Source organism: Pseudopodoces humilis, chromosome 13, assembly GCF_049639895.1.
Source record: "Pseudopodoces humilis isolate 2021_Gansu_Grassland_sample_001 chromosome 13, ASM4963989v1, whole genome shotgun sequence".
NCBI classification, from domain to species: domain Eukaryota; kingdom Metazoa; phylum Chordata; class Aves; order Passeriformes; family Paridae; genus Pseudopodoces; species Pseudopodoces humilis.
The window spans coordinates 8,263,676-8,283,348 of NC_142212.1; the positions used below are offsets into that span (position 1 = coordinate 8,263,676).

General features: G+C 35.3%; 1 protein-coding gene across 5 annotated transcripts in view; it reads right to left on the minus strand.

Moving 5' to 3' along the window:
- The window catches only part of ERC2 (ELKS/RAB6-interacting/CAST family member 2), a 408,254-nt gene that overhangs the window by 122,082 nt on the left and 266,499 nt on the right, over window positions 1–19,673 (minus strand). For all 5 annotated transcript variants that reach the window (XR_015773654.1, XM_088061786.1, XM_088061785.1 and 2 more), the window contains one exon: window positions 10,700–10,847. Coding sequence is in view for 4 of the 5 variants with exons in the window: in XM_088061786.1 (XP_087917912.1) it covers window positions 10,700–10,847 (148 nt within the window). In the remaining variant the exon portion in view is untranslated. The remainder of the gene's footprint in view (window positions 1–10,699; window positions 10,848–19,673) is intronic.

The window sequence follows — 19,673 nt, forward strand, 5'->3', positions numbered from 1 at the left end:
TAGCAAATATAATTTTGACATTCTGTTTGTCTTTGCTTTAGCTGCTGCTAGTGCTTACACTTCCACACTGAACTGTATTTTCCAGGTATGCTTAGCTTTGATTTAACAAGTACAAACACCTTATGATGTCAAACTTTTAAAAGCAAGACTTTTGAAGAGGAAAAGCAGGAGGATTTCTGGAGGAGAACAAAAGTAAAGCTATCCTGAGGAACAATACAATACTTTTCACTTCCTTCTAAACAAAAATCTGTATCATTATTTCTGTTTGCTCCCTTTGCTAGCTTTAGATGTTTAGCAGGCTTTGAAATGCCAACTATATTTTTATTTGAGGAAGGAATTAATTAACCACATTGGAATTTGTTCAGGATCCCAGGACTTCACACCCCTACACCTACATAGAGGCACACACAGAAAGATGTGTACATGTGGGACACTGATTTACCAGTCAGAGGAAAATCCTCATGGTCTGGCTGCCAGGTAAACACATTCAGGGACTGCTTCAGTGCTGCCTGAGAGGGGAAAATAACACACAGTGACCTGGCAATGCCATCACTTCCTGCAACATCTTCAGCATGCCTGAAAAGTTCCTATTCAAGGACTCACAAGACCTTTTCTTACATTCCTGAGAAAGCACAGTGCATTACTCAGTGTGACTTTTCTGGATGACCAAGAAATTGAATTTTGAAATATGCAATTAATGAAAATTAGAGTGGTGATCACTCATGAATTCAAACTGTGTAATATCTAATGTGCACCACTGGCTACTGTGCACAGGTCACACCTTATCTGAAACAGTTATGTTGCACAGGGTGAACTTTTATTCACATTCTCCTCTCAAACTTGAAAATGGGGTTTCACAACATTTACATAGCCAAAGCTCTGACAAAAAAATTGTCATGCCAACAGTTCTTCTTGAAAATGTCTAGAGAACAACAGGCCCACACCTGAGAAGGAACAGGTTTTAATTTGGATGTATTCTAGAAAAGAAGAACATGTTAACTTGTAAAATACAACAATTAATTAACTCTGTCTCCTAAAGACCATGTATGGCCTTATTAGTTCTAGCCTAAGCAACGGCCTCAGATTTTTTTGCTCTTAATTTATCAACTACATTCAAAAAATACTGCCTCCCTTTTGAAATAAAGTAATGATTGAGGAATTATAAGCAGCTTAGATCTACCTGCACAGGTATATTAACCCTTAGGGCTTGAAACAATTGTCTTTGATCATTCAATATGACTATTTGCTAAGCTGTCAAGGTCATGAATGGTATGTGTAACTGAATTTTTAACCCACTTACCAAAGAATTTATGACCTAGCACTGTAAGAAAACTGTCAGATATTTCTCGTCCTCCCAAAAGTCTTTTGAGTTTAAGGAAGGATATACCAAAGTGAAATGAAAGTCTTTGATTGACTGGTAACAGACTAAATAGCTTAACAGCAATCTGTAACTGTAAAACTGTAATATTAAAACTGTCTTTTACAAAATATTTTAGCAAGGTGGCAATAGGGAACTATGCTTTCATCTGTCATCTGGATCAAGTTAACAATGAAACTCTCATGAATGAGGTTCAAATGAGGAAAAATAGTAAGATTTGTTGCTCTGGGATATAGCTGTAATACAATTTAAGAGCTATTACTTTCCTTTGGATTTTCTACTCAGTCTCTCTTCATTTAATGGAATTTGAAATATTTTTAGAATATTCACTTTCAATAGGGTAGGATTTTTTTCCTATATGAGAAGGAGGCAGATACAAGGCCTGCAAGCTGTACTGGAGCTATCCTGGGGTCTAATTCTTAAAGCACAAAATTTAAAGTCTAGGGACCCACATTCTAGGTTTGATTCTGCAATGGCCTCTTGTTGTCCTCAATGACACAGAAACTTTTCTTGCAATCTCACTGTTTGAAAATTAGTATTCTTATATTCCCACAAAAAACTCTGAAAGCTTCATGTGGCAGGTGTTTAGTTCTAGTCTTCATGATTTTTAGTAATAAGTGATTTTATCTGAGCTGTTTTTCTCCTGAGATTATTTTAGAAAACAGAAAAGGGCAATGATCTAAAAAAATTGCATTCTTCAGACTACAGAGTTCACCAGGTTTATCCAGAAGCTGTATGAACTAATTGGAACAAACCTAGATTTAATGAACGAATGTGCAGCTGCAATGGGTTGCCCTGTATAAATCCAGTGTTTCAGGCCTGAGTTGCATTAACAGAGGGTTAACAAAATATTTGCTAATTAAGCCAGCTCTGGCCTTAGTCTCTCCAAATAAAATCAGTTTTCACATTAGAACAATATGAAAAATGTTGTTGTCTGAAGAGAAGGGAAGAATTTCTTACCATGTCTACTGCTACACAACTCAGAAGTTACTAACTGCCACGGAATACAACTTACAGGGGATTTGTTATTTGGCAAGTTACAGTTCATTAAATGTTGGACAGCAAATGCTGTACTTGACCTCAAACACCCCTGAAGTTCAAGAAATTACACTTGTCACTAACAATCTTTTAAGAGACTATAAAAGTTTGCACAAAATCATGACTTTATAAAGACAGTGTATTTTCTTATTAAAAAGAAACCCAAAATATTACAATAAAACAATGTAGACTACCACCTTTGTGTAACAGAGGAAGACAGTCTTGGAAAGCAGCTACAAAAGGTATTTCAGAAGGCACCACCAAATCCCGTACTTCTAAGTAACCCTTATGGTGATTTTTAATAACAAGAGAGTCGTCAAATCTACAAAGAAAACTAAAATTAAATGCCGTGTAAAGCCTGTATTTGCAGAACTTAACAAAGCTCACTAATTCTTTTTTATTTTCTTTTTTTTTTTAACTCTCCTAAGCAAGTTTTCCTTTATTCCACTTCTGGCGTCTCATCGTAATTAAATATTTTTCTGAGGTCAAAAATAACAGGTTCAAGTTCCAATCCTGGAGCCTCTAAAAAAATGTTCAACCTCACTGTCACTGTTCTAGCTGCTTTCAGCATCTCAAGCTATAGAGATACCTGCACAAGTGATGTGAAAGTAAGCCAAAGAGTGAGAATAATTTCCCATCTAGAAAAGATACTTAGGAGAGATTCCTTCGCAATATTTCAGTTAAAACTTTTGTTAAAACTCCTTGATATACTTTGAGGCCCTGTTTCTCTAACTATCCAGCTGTAGAAGAAAAGGAAATTCCAAGGCTATTGCTAGAAAACCAAACCTTGAGACTGCTCCATTTTTAATGGTAGCACTCTTCTTGAATCCACATGATTGAATGAGACAAATTGTTAAAACACATCCATAAGTATGGTTTTGACAGAAGTGTCGTTTTTCCACAGGCCAGAGGATCTGTAAATCAGTTATTGCTTTCAAGGATCTTTTGCCAGTATTAGAGCTGCATGGAAGAAGTGGACTTCAATAGACTTCCAGAGATTGTATTACTTTATGCTAATTATTCAGGCTGCTTCTAGCAGTGTAATATTAACAACATCATGCTAATTATTTCCTAAATAAATTATACTCTTGTCTTTAATGAGTATAAATATACAATAATATTCAATTCAGCTCTCTTTGCTGTTTATGCAGGGAGGTTTTAGACACCAAGAAAACTCCAGTGGAAAAAAAATGAGGTTAAGACTCTTAAGTTTGCAAGCACTCATCAGTAAGAGAAAGATAACAAAAACACTGCAGTATGTTAACTAACCGGCAACTCCAAATGCTAAATAAGTATGATAATCATAACCATATGGGTGTTGGAATGCATCACTATGGGGCAGTGTTATGTTTTACTGAGTGCTTTAATTATGCATTTTCTTTTTATAACATCCCTGTAATGTAATCTGTTCTTATATTCTTACTCTTAACTACATTTTAACATGGGTTTTGCTGCTTTGTTTCCTGCCTCCATTGAAGAACACAAATTTTTCCCTGTTAAAATTCCAAATGGGCTAATAAGCATGTTTTTCTTTTCCTGTTATAGTGTATGACTTGTCTTGGAAAGTGTGAGAGACAGGATGCATGCAGGCTCAGAGTGTGCATGATATCTTACTGCAGAAAAGCTTGGCTACTCTGCATTTAACTCTCTTTAGGTTTTACCTCATTAATGATAAGACTGTTCCATACATTGTAAGGAACACAGTCAAGTTTTCATGCTAAGAAAGCATACTTATTTTTCTTTTTTACATCTATATTTAGTTATATACTAAACTTCATTCACATGGGGTTTTTACATTTAAATCTTAGAATTCTTATCATCTGTAACATGTAATCCAGAGCAGTAGATGTTCAGGCCCTGTCTGCCCTCACAGGACAGAAAACAGGGATTAAGAAAAGGTATTGACTATTTCTCAAGTTTTCATTAAATCCAACATTCCTCCCAAGGAAAATACAAAATCAATTGCTGGTCAAATTAGTACTCTGACTCCTCTGCAGCAGTGCAAAACAACTTCTGTGTAAATATTTCAAAGACTCAGGTCTGGTAATTTAGTGTTGAACATGAGCATAGAAGTTTTAAAGACATTTCAGCTCTTTTTTAATTAGAGCACTATTTAACTGGTATGAACAACCATACACCTGCTGCTTTGCAAGATTACAAAATGTGTCTGACTTACCCTGAAAGAAGTTAAAGCTCAGAGTAAGCCTCCCTCTTCACAAGCTGAAGGACAACAGCCTCCCAAACACCAGCTGGGATATTGGACACTTGGCAGACAGAGACAGGCAGCACTTCCAAGTGCCAAGCAGACACTTATCTAAAGTACTGAGGCCAAATTTCAACTTTTCTGACACTTGTGATTAAACAAAGCTATGTTGAATTGAACATGGCCCGTCTGACTTTTTTTTGTGCATTTTCCTGCATTTAGAATTTGTGGTTTTGAAGTCTTTTAAAGCTCTGTGAATTAAAAGTATGGCTTGAAGCACAGGAAATATCTTGTAATAATACAGTATACTCAGCAATGTATAGGCTCAAGTCATGCTAAAGGTATTTGTCTCAGTCCTACTGCTAAACTTGGTAATTACATAGAAGTATGTAAGTACATAGAAGTGGGTTAAAAAGCATAATTAAAGCTCTGAAATTGTAGCTGCCTGAGGACATCTCAGGCCAGGTCCTACTAAAAACAGACAAGCGACGGAAGAAGGAAGGTTCTCTTTTTTCCTTTTTACAACAGGAAATAACTCATTAAAAAGATACTTCCCCATAATAATTATTTTAAACCAGACATGAATCAGAAACTTCAGCAGCTAAATAACACCTTAGAAACTGCAAATCTCTGGTTAGCAGCACTGGTCATTTTTCACCATCTTTAATGTCTGAATAGTGAGTTTCAGCTGTAATTTTTACAATTTCAATACCAAGCCTAGGTGTCCCAGTTGTATCATATACAGAATATAGTTTAAGTTGAAATTACTACATTTCTTCCATTGCATGCAACAAAAATTGCTAAATAAAACATACATTTCAACACATGGATTGTATATTTAAATATGTTCTGAAATAGAGACATCACACCACTGTTGTGATATGCTTAATAGAGACACCTTACATATAACTAGTTCCTTTTTGATGCTGGATTGTAAGAATTACCAGTTTTATCCACAATTACAGCATCAGAAATATCTGACACCCAGTTTTTACAGTATTTTTTTTAATAGCTGGTTACTTAGCACTGCATTTGAGACCAACTATTGAACTATATTTAGTCTTATTATCATGGGGTACGTTGCAGTAGAACATAAGGATTTGTTTAAAACATGTAATGTGGAGAAAAATCCATTTGGCTTAGTATTTCAGAGTGTTATAGTGGAGATATTCACTATTCTTATTTGAGATACTTAATAATCATTTTCACCTACCAAGCAAGCCAGACCCAGAATTACAAAAGTTCCAGTGCTAATATATACATTATTTTATATCTGCATTACCTACTTTTTCCATTTAAGATTTTCAGTCTCAGTGAAATTAAACCGTTTGTCTGAACGAAGTTCTAGGATAAGTTCACAAGCAGATTATCACCAATGAAAAAAGTCTGCCTTGAGCCATGGCCAGGCTTAAGTTGTGACACAGATTCTTCAAGAATCAAAAAACTGAACAGAGAACAAACAGAACCAGATTTTAAAGCAGGAAAGGGCTTATGTACCAAGCCTGTGGTGCTTTCAGGGGCTGACTGCCATAGGCAAAAAAAAGCCCCTCTCATTGGAAAAGGTTTGTGTAAAAATACCATGCAAAGACTTTGGATTCCTGAGAGCATGAGGAGGAAAAAGTGATGCCATATCTAGCTACAACCCAAGTCCATCAAATTTTATAGTATAAATTGTCAAATCTTACTGAGAATATGTGAAAAGTGTTATGAGAGCACTGCCAACATTTTCAGTATTTTTCCAACACAGAATGTCTTTTGAATCAACGAAGTTCTTCAGGCAAAGACTTTTAGCTCCACTCACACACTGCCTTTCCTACCTTGTGTCCCTCCTGTGTTAAGCTAAGGGGAGAAGTGACACTCTGCACTTTCATCCCCACAGGAATCTGCACGGGGCACAGCTGAAATGCAATTCAATTGAAATGACTGTCATGACCCATGTTCAAAAACACAGATTCAAAAAATCAGGTTAAAAATTAGAATAAACCCCAATGTCAAGGCATGCGGAAATATTACTTTAGGATATTTCTAACTAATAGAAAAGTATAAACTAAAAAAGTTTTTTAAGATAGTAAGGCCACTGAATGCTTTGTATTGACATAAATGGGATCTGAACAGCCACATTTAAACTAAAAGAGTAAAAGCCTTTTTACAATATTTTCAGAGAACTTTTAAGGAAAAAATAACCAGGCTGATTATGACACTATTAGGACATCTATTCTTACCTTTTCAAAGTTAAAAAAAGAACCTGTGTAGCATAAATGCAACAAAAATAAAACTAAAATTTAAGGGTCTCAGACTTTTCTGTTCAAAATTAGGTGCTTAAACCTTGAACAAGACCAATATTGTATATAATAGTAAACAGCATAAATGGAAGAGGTAAAAAAGAAGCAGAATGGTCAATTATGTCTGCAGTACCTATGTGAATGGCTTCTTAACATGGATTCTACTCACTGTGCAGTAATAGTTGGATTCAGTGGTACAATAAATGTCTTTCTGAAGCAAATCTGTGTAAACATCACAGCAGCAACACAACAGCAATAACAACAAGAAGAATAAAAAAATTATGTGGTCCTGTCATATTCACACCTGTGAAATTCAAGGCAATCAGAGAGATTTAGTACAGCACCAGAAGCTGAAGCAGCAGAGATTAAGAGCCAAGGCTGGAGCTACTGCTGTTCACAATGACATTGGTCACAGATGACAATGTGTGTACACTGTAAGAAATCACTGCATGACTTATTTGCTCCCACGCTTATTAAACATATAGAGAGCTTAAATGCAATTAACTAATTCACAGTGCTGCAGAGCAATGTTTTGGGCTGCCAAAATAATCACAATCACAACAACTTCTAATAATATTCTTTTTCTCATACAGTAATATAAACACTTTCAATATCATAAAACATACAGTGCAATAAAGCTGAATTAATCTATCAGGAAAAATGCAATTTGGAGTATTTTGTTATACTTGAATGCTTGATGTCACCACTATAATATCACAGTAGCAAGGTCTCTGAAGTATTTAACTAGAACAGTATATGGAATGTAACATGCTGCCTCCAACTCCATTTTAGTCATTTGCTGCTGAAAAGCTTTTTTAAAATATTTACAGGGTAATTAGTAAGAAATAATTCTGTGTATTGCAAGCAGGAGAAAATATTGCTGTTGTTAGTTTGCTGAGGAAGTGTGATTACACACATTTTTTAAATTCCCTGATTGTTCCTCACCCTTTGTTACATTAGCAATATGTTGATGTGATGAAATATAGAGCAGTGAACTAAAAGACTGAGAACTCTGCCAAGCACCAGCTTTGCCTCTGGCCAGAGTATTCTGTACACCTGCAGTCCTGAAAGCACTGGGAAGGTTTCTAATTTCATGTTTTGAGAATAAAAATAAAATGCTCTCAAGGAGTTAGAAGACCTTGCATTTTGGCCAACTGCACTTACATTTTTGGCACTATATCCTAAAAGTGAAAAGAGACAACTGGGAAATTTTCTCACAGTATCCAAGTTAAGGATGAATCAGTAACAGCAGTGTCTTCTGCTCTTACCAAAATCTCTTGCGATGTTCTCAAAATGGACTTTTTAGCTAATTATTTCATGAAGGATTGCATCATTGTACAAATTTACCTAAAAATAGCTTCTCAGAATTCTCAAAAGAATCTTGGCCAGGGTGATTCTACACATTATGTAATCACATGGCCAAGCCCACAAGGTAATTTTGTTTAATATTATATTTCTGAATGGTTTTTAAAGCCTACTACAAAATTCTACAGCTCTCAAAATACAGCATTTGGTGTATGAATCAAAGCAATTCCAGTGATTTTTGTTTTTGCTGAGGGTGTATTACTATGCTTCCCAATTATTTAAGCACTAAACAATAAATATTTAAATGACAGATTGCAGATGCTAATTTGCATTTAAATCATTATAATTAAATATGTTTGTTTCTTATGAGAAATTGTTTGCAACACAGAGGTCAGAATTATTACTACTAATTTTACAGCTGAATACACTGTGACACAAATAATTTTTCTAGGTTGTCTAGGTTTTGACATAAAAAAATTTCTCTTCTTCCAGCTTAAAAAAACCAGAACTTTTACTTACACAGTCACAGTCCATAAAAAGATGGCTCAACTCATTCATATAAATAACATTTTAATCTTTAAAATATCATATACCTATCTTTAGCTTTATTAAAATAAATCATAAATATTCTCATTTCCTGACAAAGGCAGGATATTTCATTTCTCTAAGATGCCTCTCTTTCTTCTGCAGTGTGAAAAATTGTAACAAATTTCTTTAAAATCAATGTCTTAATAGGAGTTTACAATGTGTTCGACATTCCCAAAGGCCAGAAAATGTGGATATATATATATGAGAGGAATATAGACTTTTTATCATGGATCAACATGTTGTTTTGCCTCTCAAAGCAAAAATTCCTCTTACAATAAAGACAGGAATGAATTTAGGGCTTTATGTTAATGTTTAGCATTATCTAGCAATTAATCTTCTAATATTTATAAATATTTCTCCTTTGATGATCACATTAGGCTGGAGAAGTTGGGCTTTTTTGAATTCCCTCATTCAGCAGTGTAACAGCTGTGGAAATAGAGGATGGGACAAATAAGAGCAGAAGAAAACAAGCGATGCTGCAGATCATTCAGTGAAGTTCTCATGAACCAGAAACAACTCAAGAGACAGCACCTCCCAAAGAGATGAGGAACTGGGGGGATGAATCACACAGGGGAGAATTTGCCACTGCCCCCTGCCCAGCAAAGTCAGAGCAAGCCTTTGTAGTGGGTGCACTTGAGAAACCTCTGGGGGTTGACAGTGGTTCTCCCCAAAGGGATTAAAGAAGTATGAGTGAAGTCTACAATCTCTATTATCAGATAATTCTTAAGTGTAATAAAGGGGTGACCTAGTTAAACCACATTCCTGCTCCTGGTGACTCTTTTTTTGTGGTGTCTGAGATAACAGGGAGATTATTTTGGCATCCATTTAATCTAGTTAAATGGCTTTACTGAAGATCTTTATCACTATAAATAATGGAGGTAGATGAAGTATTTGGTTACAATTCTAACTGAAATTATCCAACACAATGCTCCTCTAGCAATCCCCTTCTGCTGTTCCTTCTCTCTGGCTGAAGAAAGTTCCGAATGTTTTGAACACTTTCCAGCAATAGTTTAAAGGTACAACACCAAACTAAAATAAGCAAAACAATAAAACCCAGGTCTCTGATGAACATTTTTAAATATCCATGATAGGTATCATGGAACATGGCAAAGTGGTGAATTCATTTACTCTTCTGTAACCTAAGATGAAGGTAAAAAAGGAAGATATTTTAAAAAGGAAAATAACTACCCTCTCTTTTCCAAAGCAAAACAAAACAAAAATCCCTAAAATTATTTGGAACTCAACATCATCTGCTCTGGTGCAGCACAGTGGGATGAAATGATAAATAGCATGAGGCATATCTGCCTATTCATCATATAAATTTTGGTGAAATGTCTCCTAAGCAGCTGACTGACCTGAGACACAATTGCATCATGGTGGAACATATGTGATAATATCTGGTCCTAGAGGGTTTTTTAACTATTGTGGTTTTTTTAAACCTCAAATTACTTGTAGTGTTGAAGACAAGGTGATTTTTACCCATTTGAGAATTTATTTTAAGGATAATCACAATTTCTAGATAACATCTCAGAAAGCTCGAAGGCTTCTGAAAACACAATTATTTTACAACAAGCAAGTAACTGAACAAGAGGAGGTTAAAAAGAGTTAACAGAGTGGATACATCTTGCTTTATGCAAAGTTCATCTGCTCTTCTCTCACAGAATTAAGAAGGTTGGAAACTATATGAAGAGGGAAAACAAAACGTATTGGCTGTATATAATGAGCCAAGCAAACTCCAGAGAAGCAATAAACACTTGAAAGGAACACATCCCACCTTTTCCAACTGCTGTCACATGTCAGAACTGGCTTGAACACTTCCAAAAGGACATCACCATAAAACAGTACAAATGAAAATAATGCCAGTTTTCTGTTGCCATGAAAGTATAAAAAGTAATGTCTCCCCACCTGCTGTTTTAACTGATGTACTAATCTGTCCTTCTCTCGTTTAAGAGCCATAACTTCATCTTGAGTCTTCTTTTTCTTTGAAGCAGACAGCTCAAGCAAGGCAATATTTGCATCTTTTTCACTAATTGCAGCAAGCAAAGCTTCCTGTCTGGTAAAATAAAATAAAATTTAAATTGTTACATTCTCATTAAAACAGAACATATTCTACTGTATCACACTGTGTGAGATGTTTTCTTTCACAGGAGAACAATCACTTACCTTCTGAACACTCTAAGTAACAAACAATGTCAGGTCTAACCAAATCATGAAATAAACTGATTAGCCAAAAATTTCTCCTTATAGATTTTTCATTATTTGTTTCATCAAACATCTATCTCAGTCTATTTTACTACAATATGATGTCTATGTCTAACAATAGTTCTGTGAAATTTCTTGCTTTTAAACATCTTTGATTTTTTTTTTCCTGTTCACTTTCCTGAATTCCAGAATCCCTTACACAAATCTTTTTTGAATTATTCAGATCATAGAGATTGAATAATAGAAAGAAAAGTGGTATAGATAAAACCAGTTTTATATTATCCTATTAATTTGGCATCCTAGGATCCTCAGTGCAGGAATCTCTGGATATCTTCCTCATATTTACTTACATGTTTTCCTATGGATTTATTATTATTCACTGTGTCAACACAAAAATATATTTCTAGCAGTAAAATACAAGTTTTTTGATCTGATTGTTCATGAGAAATAATTTCATTTGCAATCTTGACCCCTCAGTTTTAGAGAGAAAACAGAATCTTACAGTGTTCAGATATGTACGGGATAACATAGACACTCACAGGGGAACATCACAAATAGTTTGTGAGGACATAAGACAAAGGCAATTTTTATAACATGCAGTTGAAAGCACAGATCTTGCAGTATCTTATACCCTAAAATGCTCCTGCTCTGGCAAGGCCATAATCTGTCCTTTAATTTCATAAATAGAAGAAATATATTCACCTTCTGCAACGTATTCAGCAACAGACTATGACTTATCAGCCAAGAAAGAGCATATAATACCTAATAGCTTTTAGAAAATAATATGCTATGGCCTGCACCTTTTCCCAGAACTATATAAAATCAATCATTAAAAAATAAACATGGATAAATGAATCATAAATTAACCTTAGGCTCCAACTGCTAATAAATGTAAGAATACGGCTTGTGAACTTCATACAGTCAAGGTGAGCAAAAAGTTTGGAATTCTCAGTCCTTTGCTTGCCAGAAAAAATGTCAAGAAAGTTATTTCACTTTTATTTTAAAGTTCTTAATGTATTAATATAAATATTTATAGGACAATATTTCTGATGGAGTCAAAGAAAAACAACCCATTTATTTTAGTCAAAGTTATGCGACATGGATCAATTTTAGATAAACAGTGGCATTTTATTCATACACTTTAATAGTCTCATTTATTATTCTGTCTTCATTCAAATCTCAGTTACATGATGTTTAAAAGATCATGTCATAAGACTGTAACAGTCTTAAATTATAGATATGTATTATTTTAAATAACCAATATTAAACAAAGTATATATATATCAGAGGGGTTGCGTATCCATAATTCTAATTTGAAATTAAATATAGGTATATTGTTTTTCTATAAATCTCATAATAATGCATAAAAATTTCTATGTAGTAATTTGTAAAAGACTCAGTTTGTCCATGCAATCTGCTCAAGTACCTACTCCATAACATTTTCATTAAAATATTAAATTTTTAATGCACCAAAATAGAAGAAAGATTTGCTATTCTATTCATTTCCTCCGAACTTGCAGAAAGCAAGCAATTTATCATAAAATCATGGAGTAGTTTGGGTTGGGAGGGGACCTTAAAGCTCATCCAGGGCCACCCCTGCCATGGTCAGAAGCACTTTCCACTGTCCCAGGGTGCTCCAAGCCCCGTCCAGACTGGCCTTGGGCTCTGCCAGGGGTCCAGGGGCAGCCACAGCTGCTCTGGGCCCCCTGTGCCAGGGCCTGCCCACCCTCACAGATGTCAGGCGTGACAACACAAGTTCTCTGGCAGAAATAAAGCTATTCTGTGACTTTAAAGCCAAAGAAACAACATATTGCATATAGGCACTAAATATGTTCTTCCAAATTAAATAAGGTTAGCTCCTCTGCAGTTTTCTGAAAGCACACTGTCATAAAGTTACAGAGATAAGTTAGTTAGAAGTGTAGTAATGTTCCAGTTATAAACATCTGAAGATAAACATTAATACTACCATCACAAACCTACCTATTTTCATTGTGAGTTAAAGAAATCTACATATCAGAATTTCCAAGGTTTTAGAATATATTTAGGTTCATTCTTATGTTGTGTAGGTTAACTCCATGTCAGCCAGCCCCAGTATAATGTCTGCTCTCTAACAGCAAATTCCACAGTAAATACTTGTCACCCATGAGGTTTTAAATGATATATAGTTATTTAACACATATTACAGCAGTAAAAAGCCAAAAGCTGAATAGAAGTTAAAATTACAGGTTGAAAAAGACATGAAGCTATACTGAAATTTTACTTCTCTGAATTTTAGATCATGTCACTGCCTCTAATTGGCAGTAAAAACGCAAACCTGACTAGTGAGGAAGAAGAGTCAGAGCTACTGAATTATTTTTATTATTTCAACTTCTGATAATAGGATTCAGTCGCATCCATATTTTTTGCATGGCCAGCCAAAACAATCACACATTCTTGTGTTTTTAACTGTTCAGCTGTGCCACATTCTCCACTCCACTTTAAAGTAACAGATGGGGTGAAACCTTTCATGGGAGAGGAGAGCCAGTCAACATCCTTTGAAAAATCTGCACTCTGGATTCTGCAGCCCCAAACACACAAAATTTTGCAGACCCTAGCACGTATTTTCTCAGCTGATGGGGAATTTCCTATCTTGGGAAAATATGTAACCAAACACTTTATTCCAGGAAACAATGACTCATATCAAGCACTTCCAGGAAATGGTGGATCATAGTCATGTGAAATAGCTGCTGTCAAATGACACCACAAGTGGTCCACTGAGACACTCCAAGATTTGAATCAAACCCACAGCATATATATGGTTGAACTTCCCACCCTCTTCCCCACCAAAATTATTGCCAACATATTTTTTAAATCTTATCTTTTTTGTTAATTTAAGCGGAGGTGGGAGACGTTAAACCTATGAATGTGGAGATATGAGGGTGGGGATTTCTGTGGAAATGATTCCCCAGCCATGTGGAATGATGAACACATCAAGTGCAAACTCACACTGCCAGCACTTTTGGAGCCACCCAAACATGAGTCGGGCTCCGTTCAGAAGCTGCAAAGCTGCAGCAATCTGAGAGACAAGGTGTTTTAGCTTGGGCATGGTGCCACACAATGTGCTGATGGCTTCCAGACTGGGGCTGGCTCACACAGCCTGCCCAGCGCGGCCACGGCACCTGTCTGTACAGACATATTCCTGGATGTGTCAGCATGTTATCCATGTTTATTACCATGGATAATCTGAACAGCAATAACCTCAAATATAAGTGGCTTTTAACCAGGCATCCAGGTTAACAAGAGGTTGGCATAGCTGGACTGTATATTCTATCAAATGATATGTTGGTTGCTTTAATTCTTTTTAATTAACTACTTCTGTACTTCTGTACACAGGGAAGACAGAGAAGCTCAAGAGATTTTATTATTATTTTTCAGAGTACAAAATAAAGTTGCAGGTTGTAACTGAAGAAAGCCATGTCCTCCTTCACTCCTGTATGGCATAGGATCCCACCCCAACTAAGTCCCTGGAAGAGAGGTTGAAAAAGACCTTGCCCACACTTGTGAAGCACTGGAAGTGAAGAAATCCAAGCACTTATGAAGCTGCTTCTCAGGACAGATTGGGATCTCTACATTATTATACATTACCTACATTATTATATTCTATTTATTACATATTACACACAAGTTTACCCACATCTGTGAAAGTTGTTATGCTAGCCTGTCGTCATACTTCAAGTTTCCTATGGAAGAACAAAACCTTATGGACAGAAGAAATTTATTTATTTTAGCTATCCAGTGATCTTGCTAAAAAATTAACATCACTGTTTTTGCAGCAAACATTTGAAATGAGACAATGTGCCCACTAGGAACAAGGTTAAGATGCCAGCAAAGTGCCTAACAGTAATGATTTTTCTCACATACAAACGTGAAGTAACTTCATTCAAAAATGTAAGCTGGTGGCAGGGTTTTTACCTAAATCTCTCAGGTAAGTCATACACTTCTACTTTGCTGCTAGAAAATGAAATTCATCATGAGTTTCAGTGCAAGAATTTTTGAAAATCAAGACCTGAATTGGCACCAAGAACAACATACAGTCTGATATACTCTCAGCTAATGTGCCTAAGAGTGTAAGCATAATTTATAATTCCTAATTATCTACTGTGTCAGGAAAAAAAATGACTATCCAAATACAGTCCTACAGAGATGTTATCACTATTTGCAGCCAAAATGTCTCCTTATTGTTTAATAAATTATAGCAATAAAATACATTTTAAAATAATTTATTAGAGCAGTGGATTAAATGACATTCTTTAACAGTAATATTTATAAAGAGTAATCCCTTTTGTTATTAGTAGTTTTTCCTCTCTTTTTTTGGCAAACTAATCTGTTATACAAATAACAGGGTATTTTTAACACCAAAAAATAAAAAATCACTAACTTTTCACAGTAAAAGTAAGTACACTCTCAAATTAAAAAATACACATTAAACCTAACAGCAAATGCTCCACATTGGTAATTTTTCTGTACATTTTTCTTTCACCTGCATGAAGTAATTCCTATGATTCCCAATTCATCTATCTTGCACTATAATATGCTGCTTATTGCAAGGAGAAGAAGGAAAACTTCTCCCTGGAAAAGCAAAACTTTTGAAATGAAATTTCTCCTCCCCTGGCAAAGGCTGGCTGCAACAACCCACAGCAACCTCAGGCAAGTCTCCTTAACACAGAGCCAGTGAACTCAAGAGTCTCTTAACAAGCACACTCACAGCTGAGGGATCTGGGCTGACAGTCTGAGAGCTTCCACTAAGAGGTACCAAGAAAATTTGCACAAAAATCTGACAGTTCTTAATGTCACTTCATACTAAATAAAAAAGAACAGATGAAAGAAACACTACCACTCTGATGGCCAGGAATTAATTTATTTACACAAGTTGTATTCTATCCAAAATTCCAGTTTGTATAATGTTTTCATTAACTAATGAATGATGGACCAGAAAATCTACTTGTTACATTTCAACGAGGTTTCAGAATGGGAGGATTTTCATGTGCCATGAAGACAGGAATAAAATTGGTCTTTACAAACCAAAGATGCTGTCCAGAAAAGGAGAAACTCCATATTGATGATCTGTTGTGAATAAGGCAAGTATCATATTAAGAAGTAAAAACAAAAATAGATTGCAAGGCAAAAGTCTTTTCATCTACACAAAGGTCTTGGCTGAAATACTGAATCCAGTATTCTCTGAAAAATGTGGGAAAAGGCAAAGAAATGATTGATGAGAAAACATCAGGAAAAACTACAATAGTCTGTGAGCAGTAATATGATAATGAGAACCTAAAATGCTACGTCAAATTCAAATAGAGCTGCATTTTTCTATACTCACGGCACAGAACAAGAAGCAATGTCCATAAATTGCAGAAGAAAGCAGCAAATTTTTTCCTCCTAATATCTAGCCAAGGTGTGATAATGATAATAGCCATTCCTCAGTTATAGTCAAATACAGAGATTCCTTCCCTTGGAGGAATGATCAATTGTTAATCTGATAATAGAGGTAGCTTTAAAACAAACAGAAAGTATAAAATAATATAAATCTTTTAGTCAAGTCAGTGGAAATAGTGTCAAAGAAAAATCTGAATTAAAAAAAAAATACCTTACACAGGATTAGAGAAAGCAGATGATAGCAAAGTAACCCAGTTATAAATGTTACATAACACCTGAAAAATGCAATCTTAAAGATCTCTAGCAATACACACACAGAGTTTGCATTTGTGAAAGCATCTGTCCTGGAGTGAAAAAATTACTTAATATGAAAAGGAAGTCTTAGCATTCTAGAAGGGAAGATAAGATAATGCAAGAAGAAATAAATCCATGAAAGTCTCTGTTGAATGCCAAACTGAAAAAGTATATTGTATACAGTATTTTATCAAACTTCAGCCTAAACAAACGTCAAATGGAATAATTTCTTTAACAAATATGGGCAACAACTGAGAAAAAAGGGTTGCTCACTAGCATATATTTAGTCAAGATTAACTAAGGATAAAAAAATGTACTAAGAACAGATTTAATAACCCTAAACTGTCATTCAGCTAGTAGGAGGTATTCAAGATACAGCTAATAAAACACAAAAAAATGGTTCTAACCACCCACAAAAAAAATTCTCAGTAGTATAAAACACTGAAGGATGACCACTAAGATAAATGCTTTCTTTTGAGAGCTGCCTTGCAGTTAACCTTCTTAAAGAGTCTCCCAGAAACCTCTAATCATAATACATTGCATTGCCACTTATCACAGTCAATTTAGAAGTGAGCTCTGTAAACACTCCTGCCTTACTCCCCACCTCTGTTAGTCTAAGAATAATTTTTTGAGCTTTAATAAAAGAAGCCATGACAACTTTTTGGGAGGTGGGGTGAGTTCTTAGAAACAGTCCAATTGTAACCTAACAGAATTCCAAGATCAAGATTTATAGAAACAAGACCTTCTAACGAGAACTTTTACTGCCTTTGCTACTTAAGCTGCTCTCCACAAAATACAGAAATGCAATTTAAAAAGTCACTATTAAAGCTAAATCAAGTCAGAAATGTTTGAACTAATGATATACAGTACAGTACTCAGACAGCTTCTTACATGCTAATCATACTGAAGGATAAAAAAAAAAACAGTTCAATCAACTTTTTCACTTTAATTATTGTTTTCTTTCCCTTGTGACCCCCGGTATTCAACCTTAAGTTCAGTAGGAGGTGACTAGAGATAGACGGTGATGAGAGATCCTGTTTGAAACAGCTTCTCTCTGTCACTCCTAAAGCAAATAAATGGTTTGTTAAAACATGCTGTTAATCCATTATGGATGTGCATGCATCTTAGAAAATAAACTTCAGAATATTATTGGTATTTTAAAGCTTTCTCCGACAGAAAATTTATCTCTTCAACTGCTTGACAAAAGCACATTTATAGATTACTGCTTTTAAATGAACAATTATCTTGTACTGTATTCAAATGACAAACCCCTCCAAAATACTTTCAGAAGACAAAGGCAGCATGAAATGGCGTTTTGGGTCGTCCTGGTTCCCTTAACAGCAAACACAGAGAGCTATTGATGCTCCACAGCCCAAACACACCAAGAAAGGGCTGCTCCATTAGGTGTGGGACAGAAAAAGGGGGACCTGCTCTTACACACCCCACATCACACTCCAACCCACCAAGCACTTTTCCTAACATTATCTGAGTATCAAATCTTTAATTTTCCATCTGATCAAGTCTTCTGCTAGAAGCAGGTGTGAGGATGAAATATCAATGCTTACAGGATGTGAGATGAACAAAGTCTCTATATTACACCTGTATTAGATTTATATTAGATGTAGAACAGACTAAAAAAATCAAGCAGAAAAGGGAAGATTCATCTGTTCCTAATGTGAAATTTCAGAGTGAAAGGAAAGAAGCAAAAGAGAGGACCCGATTCTGAATAATCTTAAGAGGAGTTTCTTGATAAAGAAGCTTCCCTATCCATCTCTCCTTTTCCTCCATTCTACCTCCCCAGAGTCACTGTTCATTACTCCCATAATCACACCTCGACTTACATCTCCCACATTGCCTTTGCATTGGCAATTTCAAACTATTCACTTTTTTCCTACTTAACAGCAATTTGAAATGTGCATATAGGTCCTTTGTTAGGGAAACAAAACTAGTCCAGATATTAAAAGGCAAAGAAGGAACTTCATGCCCATCTTCTGGGACTAGTTTTCAAGTAAGAAGTAGCCACTCAACTGCCCTTTGAATTCTTGGAACATTTTCAAGCCCTATAACATTGTACTTCTGATGTATTGTATTTTAGAAATGACAGGTAAGTAAAACAGATGCTCCAGAAAAGACATTGTGAAAGCAATTACATCATAGTTCCATAGATGATGCTTCCATAACCACTGCATTATCATTTCATTCAAATAGGCAGCATTACTCACACAGTAGATGTAACAAGCTTCAGATTGTATGAGAAATGCAGAGAAAAAAAAAAAAAATTCACAGTCCTGCAAAGCACAGCAGAAGAAATGAGATGACAATTATTCCTGAGTTCTGCAGCTTTTTGCTGGAACTACTTCTGTTGCTCATTTGGCTTTGTTTGATTCTCCACAGGAATGACATCAACACTTGGATAAAATACCTCCCTGCTTTGTGCCACAGCCCAAAGCGGTGCAGAAATGGGGATTGCTGGGAAGAACAATGGGATCTGAGCACATGGGATTGTGTTACAGCACAACATGGAACTGCACAGGGTCCACCTAAGTTAAACAGGAAAACAAAACTACAGGTAATCTGTCATTGTCAGCCCCCTCATCCTTCAACACCACTTTTTTTGTTTATAGAAGACAAAGATAAAAGTGCTTTGGAGGAGGAATGGTTTGATCTATAGAATATAGTTCTTGGTAATGTTTTTGAACTGCCAAATAAAGGTTGAAGCTTGGAAAAAATGTTACTATTTAGAGTTATTATCGTTTTAATGAATTTGCAGAGAATTCAAAATATTTGAGTCAAAGATATATAAACCAGAAATGTGATATTAAAAAAACCCAATCTTTGTTTTTTAACTTTTGTTAATTGTAATCTGTCCTTAATATTGGGTTGATAATATATTCCAAATAACCATTTGTTACAAAGTAGATGGTTATATCAAAGATTCAGTGGGGCTTTTTTCAACTTTTAATAAATG